Source organism: Kwoniella dejecticola, chromosome 10 (genome assembly GCF_000512565.2).
Source record: "Kwoniella dejecticola CBS 10117 chromosome 10, complete sequence".
In the NCBI taxonomy this organism is placed as follows: Eukaryota; Fungi; Basidiomycota; class Tremellomycetes; order Tremellales; family Cryptococcaceae; genus Kwoniella; species Kwoniella dejecticola.
Window position 1 is genome coordinate 1,188,690 of NC_089310.1, and position 13,234 is coordinate 1,201,923.

The window sequence follows — 13,234 nt, forward strand, 5'->3', positions numbered from 1 at the left end:
ATCCGGCTTCGGCCCAGATCAAGGTCGACTCGGCTTGCCCTTCGAGTTTGACCTGACTGTTACACGCAAATCCGCCTTCAAGGATCACCCCGCTGCTGCCCTGATCTGATACGAGGAAGATTGTCTGAGCAACAACAGCAGTAAGCGTAAGGCCAACCGCAAGAGCAACAGCAAGATGTCCTTCTCTCTTCCATCTTCACCCAAGATCAAATCAAAATTCAAGTCTTCTTCTTCCTCCTCCTCCGCAGCAGCAGCTGCCTCCTCATCATCTTCGGCCCAACAACTACCGTTGCCCTCACCACCAACTACACCTCTTCCGACCTCGCATCCACTGATAGCGGAATTGACTTCTCTGAGACAACAATTGGCGCAATATCAGAAAGCAGCTCATCAAGCTTCGATACAGCTTCAGGGGGTACGGCTGGAGTTGACTTTGGCGCAAGAGAAGGAAAGTCGGTGGGAGAGGGAACGAGATGGGTTGAAGAAAGAGGTTGAAGTGCTTAGGTATGTCTGGATTAGCCCTGTTCGGTGCTCATGACTCCCTATCCGCTATTCAAATGATCACTGTTCCTGCCCCGCTGTTCGCTATGGTCCCTGCTGTTCGCTATGGTCCCCGCTGTTCGCTATGGTCAAATCGAAGCTGAGACTGCTTCATCCTCTAGAACAAACCCCGAGCCGCCGACACCCTTACCCGCTTCCAACGCACTTACCGAACTCTCCCTGGCGCATCGACGGTTGTCTACAAAACTCGATTTGACGGAGACCGACTTGAGCTCCACGAAGTTGGATCTTGCCAAAGCCAATGCGGAGATCGAGCGGCTGACGAAGGAAAGAGAAGGGGATCGGTCTACGATAAATGAGTTGAGGCGGATAGAGGATGATCGAGAGGAAGAGCTCGAGTGGGAAAAGGGCGAGAGAAAGAAATTAGAAGAACAGAAGAAGCTCTGGTAAGTACCGTGCACTTCGCATCTCCGTGTCTAAGCGAGGCTGGTCGCATCAACTGATTCCAATGCTTCTGTCTCGCAGTGATCTTGCCTTAGCGGAATATTCTACTCTCGTGCATTCTCTTGATCCGACCGCTGTCCCTCCTTCCCATCCTAGCAAGACCACCTCATCCATATTCCACACTCCTTCTCTACAACGTTCATCCCTCGACAGCGCCGATGCGGCTTCACTGAATGTCGACTCTCCACCATTGACCGATACTTCCACTTTGACCGCCCTTACATCACCCGAGACCACCCCAGGAGAAGTGATCTCCAATTTGTTGATCGGCCAGAAGGGGGTCCAGCAGTTGTTCACTGACTTCACCTCTTTCCTCGTCTCAAAGGACAAACATATCCACGAGCTAGAATGCAAGGTCGAGGAATTAGAGCATTCCAACAAGACTCTGGCTGAGCAGCTCGGCGTAGAGATCGAAGTTCGAGTCGAAGCTGAGAATATTCGAGACAGGGCTTTGAGAGACGATGAGAGCGCTTCAAAAGTGATAGAGCGATATATGACCTTCACTCAGAAGACACATCAGACCATACATCTTCATTTGAACAACCTCCGAGCGAGATCCACGGCAACCACAAATTCCCTTCGAAACGAACTAGCAGATCACAAGAAGGATCTAGTATCGGAACGACAACGGAATAGTAAATTGCTAGTGACCTATAACGACCTTCTTGAGAACTACTTGAACGAGTCAACAGGCAGACGAAGAGAGATTCTATTGAGGCTGAAGATGATCTCTGCTCAAGAGATACGGGCCAAGGGGATTGAGAATTGGTTAAACAAGGTAAAGAGGTTCAGAGAAAGTATAGAAGGCCCTGTGCTAGAACCTGACGTCCTCGAAACTCTTTTGGATGAGGGGATAGAAGTCATTTCCAATGACTATTCAATCGCTCCGACCTCAAGCGCCATAACAACTGAACGTTCGAACCATGGTCGGATAGAGAATGACAAATTTAGATCATGGCGAAGAATGGGCAATCTCGTCAAGAATTTTAACAGTGATAGAAACGCAGTGGTCAACGGGGATGGAGCCAGGAATGCAGAAGAAGAATCTTTAGCGCGGATTCTACTGGCTGAAGAACTGGTGACTACCCTAGTCACTGATCTGCAGATGGAAACGGAGAAAAGGATGGACCTTGAACGGCAGCGAGTCGAATGGCTCGCGCAAGATGCCGTCGACGGTGTTCGAGCGGGAAGCCATAGAGAAGACTCGGATGAAGATGGACATATCATGTTCGATGTTGACGAGCATGGGCATGATCAAATAGAGGCTAAGGAATCTGAACTCGTCAATGGAACTGCCGATGATCAACCAATATCAGCTGAAAATGGTCGAATTAAAGATCTAGTGAATACAACCTCATATGCGGAGACTCGCCATGTAGACGGTACCGATAAAGCAGCAGACCAAATAACGGCTGAACAAAACGCCGACGCCGATGAGACATCAGAGACACCGATTTCTCCGCCCGTCGAAGCCTCACCGCTTCTCACCAAACTTTCCAGCCTATTCGAGCCTCTGAACAAGCGGTACGAACCCCTTCAAAAGACATTACACGATTTATCCCACTCCCTGACCACTCTTCGGAACGATCTACCTACTTTGGACCCCAATTCCCCTACGCCCACAACTACAACCACAGCTACAGCCAGAGGCACGAGTGCGAGTGCGAGTACAAGCAAGAGATCGCATTTCCTGACAATCTCAAAACTCCCTTCGGCGTCTTTCAACTCTTCTCCCTCTCACGATCCGACCCTGTTGACTATCCTAGATGGACTGCATGAGGTCATCGAAGATGCGCGCGTTGACGTCGAGATCGCTTTGGCGGATCACGAGCGTGTGTATAGGGGTTTCGAAGCTCTATTGAACGTGGGTCAGAAGAAACAATCGAAAGAGGATATAATGGACGAGATCAGAGAATATGTGAAAGCCAAATCGGAAGGGACCACTTGGGACAAGTTGAGAGATCGGATCGAAAACATCGAGTTGGATTTGACATCGATCAAGAGAGCGATACATGAGATGGACGGTATGGCAATGTCGGAATCCCCGGTTTCTCAGGATCAATCGAAAGGAAAGAGAAATCACAGTATATGGGATAATCTAGATCTGAAAACTGTTTCTATCCCGAACACTCAGAATCAGAATCAAATCAAGAGTTTCTTCGGGATATCACCCATCTCATCGCCTCTAAATACCCCTTCACCATCTATCGACGAGTACGGCAATGGTAATGGATATGGATATGGATTCGGATTCGCTCAATCGATACCGAATTCGGCACCATCGAATACTACGACCTTCCACCTCGATCCCATTCGGAGAACTTCGAATGTCTTTCATACGGTTGGAAATGTAGGACGGTCTTTCTCAAGTTCGGTCATCGGCACTCCGAGGCGGGTCAGTGATTTGGCGACGGGTCTATATAGGCCAAACAACGATCGGAATCGAAGGACTGATTCAGAAGCAGGAGCAGGAGCAGGAGCAGAGGAACAGCGGCAGCGGGAAAGTCTGATAGGGTCGCACAAGATCAATGAGGATGATCACGAGGATGATGTAGAGTAGAGTACAGTGGCTCAGAGAACTACGAGGATTGTACTGGACAATTCAATAATGACGGAATGATTGATTAAAAGGATGAACAATGACTGATTGAATAATCGATTACTCTGCTAGTCCTGTGTAGACCCGAGCATGATTATGCATAAATAGCAACGTAGTAGCGTTTCTATATCTATGAGTATGGCACCCACATACAGTGGACAATTGCGATCTATACGAGTAATCTACAATTTCCAAACTAAGCTCACGCCCTCGTCACCTGCACTGACAATAGCTTGACCGCCTTCGACCGGAGCAACGGCCACACCATTGACAACGCCTGCATGACCCTTATGAGTGGCCAACAACGCGCCAGTACGTATGTCCCATGTCTTGAGGGTAGAATCGGCCGAGGCGGTTGTTACTTGATGTAAGAATGGTGAAGGGTGAGCAGCGATGGAGGTGATTGGTTCCTGCGGTGGTGATATCATCATGTCAGCATCAATCTATTGTCATCAATCTCATTGTGTCCTGACCCCTTCTGACAGACCCAACCGCCGAGCAGGTTGTAATTCGTGCATTCCAAGGCATTCGAGAGACGATAGAGAGATGCTTGGACTCACGTCATGTTGCAGTTCCGCCCTCACTCGACCGGTATGTACATCCCAAACGAAACCCTTCCCATCCGTCGCTCCACTAACAACTACTACACCCTTCCCTCCGCCCGCAGCCCCATTCAACAGATCCACAAATACAAGCGCCTCGATACTTTCCCCTTGGGCATGTCCCACGAGAGTATTCAACGTGGACCCATTAGTGAGATTCACTAATTTGACTTGACCCGCTGCGGAGCCGACAGCTGCAATCTGCCCATTAGGAGATACCGCCAGAGAAGTGATTCCGTGTTCTGCAGGATCAAGTTCGGGGGAGTTGGCAGCTGTGAATACAGAGGTTTTCCAGACTGGTACGGATGTTCGGGGGTCCCATAGGATTAAGGAAGAGTCGAGCGAGGAGGTCAAGAGAGATTTCCCGCCTGGAGGAGGGAAGACTCCGGCGGTAGAAGAGAGAGTGTGCGATGAGAGTACAGTCAGGGTGTTTCCGGATGGCACTGATATTGACAATCTCGTCAGTCAGTCACGCAGCTTGTCTTTCCTTTTGGTCATTTATGCGACCGACTCACGATTCCACATCCAAACGGTAGCGTCTTCACAACCAGCTGCTAAGACATTGCCCTTGGGATGCCATTGTAGCCACTTCAGAAGAAGAACGAATATTGGATCAGCGCAAAGCCCTCAGGCCGACTTTTGCAGGTGCTAAGCGGTTTCATGGCTCACCGTAATCTCGCTTCCTGTCTCTAAGCTAGTCAAGAACTCCCAATTCTTCCAACCCTCCACAGTCTGTTCATCTTCAGGACCCTTCTTCACCCGTCTCCATACTCGTACTCGACCATCCATACCTCCGGTAGCCACCATCTCCCCATCGAAGCTCCATCCAGTAGCCACCACCGAGTCGGAATGACCCGTCAATTTCGTAGGCGGGAAACTGTCCGAGTTGAACGAGGAGGAAGATCCAGATGCTTGCTCGGCTTCAGTCTCATTGGGTATAGGACAGTAAAGGAATCCAGCATCATCTTCGCCTCCACTGACTGCTAATGGCGGATTCGGGAACGACGGGTGCAAAGAGACTGTGAACACTGATTGTTGATTTGCGTGTAGCGCTACAATCCATACCATTTTTTGAATGATTGATAAGCAAGGAGATTTTTAGGCCTGAAATATTGTCAAAGCGTACTTACAGCTAGCTCCCCAACTATTATCTTCCCTCATCTCCCCGTCCTCGGTCATGACCATGTCTTCTTCCCCTGGCCCAGGCCCACCAATGACGATCTCCCCGTCGTACTGCTCGTTATCGTCTTCGTCATCCATGGGCTCGTCTCCCTCATCTTCAACAACTTCCACGATATCCTCTTCCCCTAGGTGGCCTTCGTCATGCTCATTTTCGTGGTCATGCTCTTCATGGTGTTGCTCACTGGACATCGTGATTCTGTTCGTCTGTTATACTGTGATTTGTAAAGGGGAAATGTATGTAAGCTTTGAGTTTTATAGCTTTCTTGGGCATCTTCCCCGTTGAGCTGCTTTCCGAAATAAATAGTCAGCATGACTTTGTAAGCAGATCACGTGATACCCTCCACTCGGTCACTCTGTTAAACCTTTAAACGGCTGAATAATCTTCCTGCGAGATTAGGTGGCAAGGCCACTTTGAAAAGTAACTCGATGGAAGAATCTAGTCGTGCAACCTTCATTTCGACTCGCCCTTCCAGAGCGAATCATGCGCCTTTGAGAGTTCTCTGTTGGTCATACTCGCCCGCAATCATGGCAGACTGCCAGACATGACGAAATGATAGGCTCCTGTCGAGGTCTGGTGGACATCCTGTTTGATTGCTGTAACACGGACGCAGTGGGGGAGTTGTCACAGAGTAAAAGGGAGAACGAAGCGAGGTACTGATGGAAAGGAGCATCCCTGAACGGATGTCCCGAAGGTTGGCGAGTATGATCAATCTCCAGGAACACGTCCAGCTTTCCATTTGCATCTTTGGCCAAGATCACAATATGAGCGTTCATTGTCGTGTCGAGGGTGCTCCGCCTCAGGAGAGCCTGAAGATAGACAGGGATCCCACAATTGAGTCCACGGACAAAGGAACAGAGGGTCGGCGAGATATAGAGCGCTCCGAGCAAGCATACGTGCTGACTATTCTAATTGCAACCTACTTGAGACCTCGTAGACATAATAGTTCCGTTACTGGAGATGCTGCTGCTAGTCCAGTTGCGAACGCATGAAAGATCTGCTCATCTCTTTGCTTGTGCCATCACACACGATTCATGCTCTGATCAAGAGGTCAGCCTATAGCTGGCCAGCTACCACTGTAGCCTCTCCTTTGTGCGTGATATTGTGCAGCCTTCAACAACACAGCCACCGAGGTAATAAAGGTGGGTTGACACAAAGAACCGCATCAGATTATGTGAGGTCATCCACTACTCGTGCATCAACGATGAATGACCATCGTCTATTCATTCACTATGATGCATCGGCTACGATAAGAGTGAATCCGAGTCAAAACACAGCGATAGCCGTCATAAGAACGCTATCCTCGTATTCAGGCAACGCCTCCGATGTTCAGGGCAGAATCGCATCGGAAGACAAGGTAAAGACGATCAATGGACGATATGAATAGTGAGGCTACAAAGACGGTACATTGGGCCAGCTCCTCTACGGACCAGCAAGAGGAGATACCTCTTCTCAATGCCCTCGACGAAGGTTTGAATGCACTCGTATCCGAAATATATAACGGAAAGGTCGCATTCGAAAGTACGCAATATAGTGGCACTTGCTTTGCAAAGGACCGGGTCGATCAGATGAGCACAGACGGCTGCTTCATGACAGCTGGCTTCCAATATACAATCGAAACTTGTGACGATGCCTGGGAACATCCAGCAAATGCAGTCCATGGGTACTGGCAGCCGAGCCGGGATACCTCATCTCAAGCCAATCTCTCGCCTCTTGACGCAGGCTACAGAACGACAGGATCCTGGCCTTCGCCCGTCCCGTCTTCAAGCACATACTCACAGGCCGCTGATAAGACTAATATGTCCGCCGAAGAAAGTAAGGCTGAAAGGAAAGCCAGGAGGAGAGCGCGTCGTGAGTTTATAATACCACTAGATCACCTCTGAGATGAGTGGAACAAATGTTGACCATTTACGACGCTTCACCAGAGCGTGAGTCAGCCAGAGCATCGTACCGTCGCAAGAAGGAGCAGCTCGAAGCATTGGAAGTGGCCGCTAAGGAGCGGGAAGAGAGGGAGGCAAAAGCCCGGAGCATGGAGATGGAAGAACGTCATAAAGCCGCAGAACAGAGTTTGCGCGAAATTATTCGAAGCCAGTTTGAGGAGATTAGTCAGCTCCGCGAAGCAAATGCGAAGCTTGTGAAAAGCAACAGACAGTTGTCAGAAGAGAATAGTCGTCTTAGGGAAGACTTTGATTTTCAGCACTTTACTCGATTTAGTGAATGAGGCTTACTGCATTACATTACTGCCACTTATGTTCTCATGAGACATATGTGCTGAAATTCCCCCGCGATCACATCACATTTGCGGATACATTTCTCTCATGCCCCTTCATTCGGCGAAGGCACATGAAAACTATAGAGTCTTCGTTTTGCTCTGCATCATTCAAGGAGACACTGACTACACCACTCATGTATTCTTGCGGCCCCCATCAGTGCTTCATTCGAGTGACGACGACGTTGCCAATCTCCTCATCGATATGCTCAGTCGATCATTTATCTGTACCCAGCTATAAAGGCCTCTACCATCCGAGGCCAGACCATGAGCTCTGGGTGTATCAGTCTACCTCTTTGAGGGAGAAGCGACGTGTCAACCTTCCTACTGTTTTGAGCTATACCGCCTTGCAAGGAGGTGTACAGTGGGCGTCATCCGCAGGGTACTGCAGTGCCTCGATCCTGTCGGGGTTGGAACTCATCACAAAGGTGCGCCTCTCTCGGGCGCCAGGCAGTACTGTAATTGCTGTACAGGCGCAATGAGGCCATAGATAGCTTCGTTCGCTCAATAGCTGGACTTCCGCCTAAACTTGGAGTAACTACCACACTTTCCGCTTTTTCTCCTCTCTGCATCCCCATTTCATGGCATTCCTCGATTTGCATGTCATTGATCATCGCTTAATAGGCTCGATATGGCAGAGATACGAAGGAACCCAGTAGAGTGGTCACGCCTGGAGGTTCTGCAGGGCGCTCGAAGACAAGTCACCACCACCAGCGCTACAGATAATCATCAAACCGCATACACGCAAAATGCGAGTCCTGACAGACAAGACTACGACACCGTGTTGATGGAGCTCCATTCACCAAACCTCGATCTCCGTTCTCACTCACTGAGGCCGCCACTCGTGGTTCATCGACCTTCTCGAGCCCGGGGTCGATCGATCGGCATGATCAGCCCTCTCACAGCGGATATAGAGCCATTGCGCCCAGCTTAGACAACCCTGACAAGTCTCTCCGGAAATCGGAATCTGGCTCGACTGGTATGGCTCCCCTTGAAGCAAGCGATTCGACAGTACAGCAAGCGGAGACTCTCGAGGAAAAGAAGCTACGGAGAACGCGACAAAGTGGGTGTCAAATCTTTGTTTGCCCATACCTCATCAACTCCACGAAGATTCAGACACTGTCATTTACGATTCTTGATACATAAGATCAGTGTCACCTTGTTTGTCACCTGATGACCCAATATTGTTTGCTCATGACCACCTGACCACCTGACATCTCCGCAGATCGCGAAGCTCAACGGAGGTTCCGAAAGAAATTGCAGACACAGTGCGCAGAAATGTCAGCTGAAGATCCTCCCTAACCAGAGAACCAAATCTTGCGTTCCGGAGCAACTGGCACGGATATTGCAACTGGTCAACTCACAAAGCTGAGGAAATCCGAGTTGATCAGGATTATTGAAAAGCAGCGTAGAATAATCTCGCGATCGAGTCAAGCGACGGACAATGACGATCGCCGAGATAGACCTGCCACGTTCAACCGGTCAGAAGTCGATGGTCTGGGCACCGAAACAAGTCACGATAACGAAGATGATTTTAACTTTGCTGAGGCATCGCTTCGTCCATCTGGTTCACCAGTAGGTCCGCTCTCACTTCTTAGCCTGATTTTGGCTAGAAGCTCGAGCGAGGTGCTTGGACGTCGACGAGGAATGTGTTTTGTCTATGTCACTGACTCTGATGACAAATCTAGGGCCATCTCCTCCTCGCTCAGCCTTGGGAACAACCTGCAGACATGTTCTCCACCCAACCCACCTTCGCCAGCGATCTGTCAGGAGAGCTCAGCAACGACGGGAAGGATACATACATGTATAGAGAATCCTTCCAAAGATGGTAGAGGACAGTTGAAGTCCCTAACGCGATACGAACGAGCTGTTTGATGTGCTTTTTTCTGACATCTTTCCACGATGACGCCAGATGTGCCTTGGATCGTCATGCCATTCATTTCACTGTGGAATTTGACGGTCTGCATCCTTTGGAACTGTATTGCAGTCTCGCATTTTAACGTGCATACGAGTACAGATGGAAAATAAACATCAACCGTCCCGACTCTGACTATTGCGATCCACCGCTTCCTCAATTTGCAAGCTCAGTCGCTCTATCTCGTTCTTCAGCGCTGCATTGGTAGTCGTCGCAGAACGTATCCAGCTTCGGATCTTTCTAGGTTGTGTGGACGTTAGACCTATCCCCAATTCCGGTCAGAATCATCCTGTACTCCACTACTGGATGAATAAAAACGGTACAGTACGCGAAGGCTACCCACCTTCCTGATTTCGCTTATGGTGATTTCTGCCGCTTCTTGCTTTGCCTGGTGTCGATGTACCCTGTTTCCGCAAACAATCGTTTAGCAGCTCATCGCGCCTGTTCGTTAGGTCTTCTCGGAGTTGTTTGATCGATTCCCAGTGCTTCAAACACCTGTCTAAGGCGTCCGTCGACGTCGACGTGGACTTCGAAGTGCTCGAAGTGCTATGATCAATCCGCCTCGATGTGCCACTCTGCGTTTCATGACTGTCGTAATTTCTGCGCCGGTCTTCGTCTTCCCCGTCCGTGTCAACCCATTCCTGAGGTCCATCAGTCGAGGACATCGGGACTGAAAGTGCCGTGAGGAGTTCTTGGTTCCACTCTTGTTCGATTGCACTCCGTACTTCCTCCTGTTGCTCCTCGGTCAAGAATGAAAAGTCATAGGAATCGAGAGACATCGCGCTGATATTTGTTAATCTTGCTCGCGATCTAATTGAAGGCGAGATGCAAGTAGCTTAGTTTGTTTGACAGGAGCTTCCAAGTTGGGTGGAGCGAGCAAGCAAGCAAGTGCACTGAAGTCAGGCTGTGTCCACCCGCCAATTTTCTGAAACATGGCGCAGTCGTCATCCTTTGTCGTCGACCTCATCCTTGGCTCCGTCAGATGACGTGGTATGGAGGACTTTAATTCAACGACAGAGTACATATCAAAACAAAGTATTTGCTACATTTTTCATCGAAGCTTGTGCGGCGTCTGTCTATTTCACCTGTTCGAATGTCGCTGCAGTAGTGAAGGATTTTCGACCGTTCGCGTTCCACGGAAGCGATGATACCTCGTTAGGCATCAATATCTATAAGCTTCAAGATTTCCGGCATCTTAGCTTGTATCTCCATATGACCTCTCAGCACACTCGAAACATCGATATCCTCTATTCCAGGCTGTTCAACAGGTCCGAGACCTGAGACCTTGATTCCGTTCGACATCACTGCAGCTCGAGAGACGACCTCATGCAGTCTGATGTGTCACCGTTGCGGTCAGCTACCTTTCCAGAGATCATGTTAATATGCTTGCCAAGCCAGCACTTACCTAACAACCCCAGCTAAGACCAGATCGGCATCGCTGTACGCATTGACCACTCGTCTACTAGTCACACTTCTCACTTTCTGCCACTCCTCGGCGGTTGGCGCTGAGGGCAATGAGATCAAGTAGGCGGATTCCACAAAGGCTGGGATTGATCCGCCTCTACTTCCAGGTGGAGGCGGAAGGGAAGATAGGTATAGCAGGGCGTGTAAGATGGTCAATGCTCCTACAGACGAGCCAACCTACCAATAATGATCATTTCAGCTCCAATGGGTACATCTCTCACCTCACGCTGAATGCAGGGCACGGAATATCACTCACCAAGACGACAGGTCTTTCGCCTTGCACCCTCTTTTCGATGACCTCACCTAACAGCCGACCCGCTTTCTTCGCTCTATCGACGGCATGCATCCAAGTGTTGTCCAATGTCATAGTAGCCATGGAGTATACCGATCTAAATCACACCGGGAAATTGAGCTTTGTTCGTGACATGAGGCCCACTTCGCACTCACAATGGCAAGCTGACGGCAGCAAAGTAAGCAGAAAGAACAGTTCGTTTGATGATCTCCTTCTTGACCAGCCCTTTGAGCTTGGACGTGACTGAACTCAAGAAAGACAAATGTCAGATTAAAGATCCCCGATCGCGGTGCGGAATGCTTACCCCATAAATCGACATCCCTTCCAGTCTTCAACATAGCAGCGCTCTCGAATCTCAACAGGTACACATCCCTACCATCTTTCAGCCCGGAAACAGTAGTGACGGCGGAGCTCTCGTCATTGGCAACCGATCTGCTGAACGTGGTCGCCGACGAGCAAATCGCTCTCCAAGCTGTGATGCCTTCGGTTCGGGAAGAAGTCAACAATCCGGGGACAATGATGGTAGCCTGCGACCGATTATCGCAGCAATTAGCTTATGTTCGGCAACGAACTGGTATGGGACTTATGTGTTGTGGCATATGTGCACTCACAACTAGACTAGGGGGTTTCTTGACTTCAGTCAGAGCCTTTTCGTCCCTGCCCTGATCCAGTGATGCCCTGGGACTGCTAGTGGGGCTTTGGGTATAAGGCGGTGGAGGCTGAGAAGGATCTGACGAGAGGGATAAAGAGGATCTTGTGCCGGATTCCAGAGACAGCTTGAGTAGCCTATCCTCGATATCCAGTCTACCTTGTTCCACCATGACCTCAGCATCTTGTTCCGAGACTTCTCCTTCGGTTTCTGCTGTTACTTCTTCTTTTTGCCCCTGCTCAGATTCCACCTTTGGTTTCTTTTCAGGATGCTGGTCTTGCGATTTCTTCTGTTCTTCTGACTTCTGCTTATCTCTTCTCGCTTTGGCTTCTTTCAGGTCATCCAATTCTTCCTTGGTAGCTTTATGTCCATCTCCAATCTCGATAAAGCTGAACTCCTCCACACCTCTCCATCGTTCTCGCACTCTTTTACCAGCCAATCCTCCACCTCCTACTCCAAAAAGCGTTCCCAGAACTACAGGCGCTGCTCCAGCGGATAATATCGATCCTACACCCAGTGGGGCGAGAACGGCTGCTATGGCCGGCGCAGCGAGTCCACCTGTGACACCTAACAATACTCCACCCGCTACAACTCCTGCACCGGTAGCTAGATGTCTACCTAATGATCCACCCCATCCTTGCGATTGAGCCTGTCTGGCCTTCTCGACTTTCTCCTGGTTCTCCTTCTCGGCAGCGGCCTTCAGAGCATGGAACAGCGTACTGGACAGATTCTTCTCCGCTCTGGGTATCAAATTCTTCGCATCGAGTCCCAGCAATTTGAGAGTCCTATAGGATAGGCTCCTGGCTATGGGCGAGTATCGCAAGACGCCTTCCGCTTCTTCTCCTTTCTTGTGCGATCCCGATGTGTTATTGCTATTTTCAGAAGCGAGACTAGCTTCTATCAGAACACCAGCAATCCTGGTAATTTCGTCTGCGCTCCATTCTTCCCTTTGATCATTCGCTGATTCCTTTACGTTCCCAGGAGAGATCGCGGGGGGTAATCGACCCTGGTCAAAGGATATCAATTTGCATACTGAGGATAACCATTTTGACGAGGTGGCTTTGTACCATTCTGGATTGGACCTGTCGCTGAGAGACACTGGATGGGAGATAGCGCTGAGCGAAGCTAACGCGACAATCAGTCGGATAGGCTGAGCTAGGGGCTCGGGAGGTTTGGGCAAGTCTTCGGATGTCCCGGTCATTGTCGTCGTGTCGAGCACTGGCTACACACAAGACTTAGCGTGATTGTCGTTGTCAAGA

At 49.7% G+C, this 13,234-nt stretch overlaps 6 protein-coding genes across 6 annotated transcripts; 3 read left to right on the forward strand and 3 right to left on the reverse strand.

Annotated features, from left to right (window-relative positions):
- Positions 1-175: 175 nt before the first annotated feature.
- I303_107980 (uncharacterized protein) lies at positions 176-3,565 on the forward strand (the record flags this gene model as incomplete). The annotated part of the gene is made up of 3 exons (XM_018411233.1): positions 176-504; positions 663-947; positions 1,027-3,565. The coding sequence occupies 3 exons, from the start codon at positions 176-178 to the stop codon at positions 3,563-3,565; spliced, it is 3,153 nt and encodes a 1,050-aa protein (XP_018259901.1).
- A 221-nt stretch (positions 3,566-3,786) lies between these two features.
- Positions 3,787-5,577, reverse strand: I303_107981 (uncharacterized protein; the record flags this gene model as incomplete). The annotated part of the gene is made up of 5 exons (XM_018411234.1): positions 3,787-4,014; positions 4,165-4,649; positions 4,722-4,794; positions 4,876-5,258; positions 5,337-5,577. 5 exons carry the CDS (start codon positions 5,575-5,577, stop codon positions 3,787-3,789), a joined length of 1,410 nt encoding a protein of 469 aa, XP_018259902.1.
- Positions 5,578-6,954: 1,377 nt separating this feature from the next.
- Positions 6,955-7,607, forward strand: I303_107982 (uncharacterized protein; the record flags this gene model as incomplete). The annotated part of the gene is made up of 2 exons (XM_065969727.1): positions 6,955-7,237; positions 7,312-7,607. The coding sequence occupies 2 exons, from the start codon at positions 6,955-6,957 to the stop codon at positions 7,605-7,607; spliced, it is 579 nt and encodes a 192-aa protein (XP_065825799.1).
- Positions 7,608-8,636: 1,029 nt separating this feature from the next.
- Positions 8,637-9,487, forward strand: I303_107983 (uncharacterized protein; the record flags this gene model as incomplete). The annotated part of the gene is made up of 3 exons (XM_065969728.1): positions 8,637-8,718; positions 8,962-9,230; positions 9,344-9,487. 3 exons carry the CDS (start codon positions 8,637-8,639, stop codon positions 9,485-9,487), a joined length of 495 nt encoding a protein of 164 aa, XP_065825800.1.
- A 199-nt stretch (positions 9,488-9,686) lies between these two features.
- I303_107984 (uncharacterized protein) lies at positions 9,687-10,349 on the reverse strand (the record flags this gene model as incomplete). Its single annotated transcript, XM_018411236.1, has 2 exons — positions 9,687-9,832; positions 9,914-10,349. 2 exons carry the CDS (start codon positions 10,347-10,349, stop codon positions 9,687-9,689), a joined length of 582 nt encoding a protein of 193 aa, XP_018259904.1.
- A 376-nt stretch (positions 10,350-10,725) lies between these two features.
- I303_107985 (uncharacterized protein) lies at positions 10,726-13,176 on the reverse strand (the record flags this gene model as incomplete). Its single annotated transcript, XM_018411237.1, has 6 exons — positions 10,726-10,903; positions 10,976-11,211; positions 11,291-11,423; positions 11,482-11,569; positions 11,631-11,853; positions 11,938-13,176. The coding sequence occupies 6 exons, from the start codon at positions 13,174-13,176 to the stop codon at positions 10,726-10,728; spliced, it is 2,097 nt and encodes a 698-aa protein (XP_018259905.1).
- Positions 13,177-13,234: the final 58 nt, after the last annotated feature.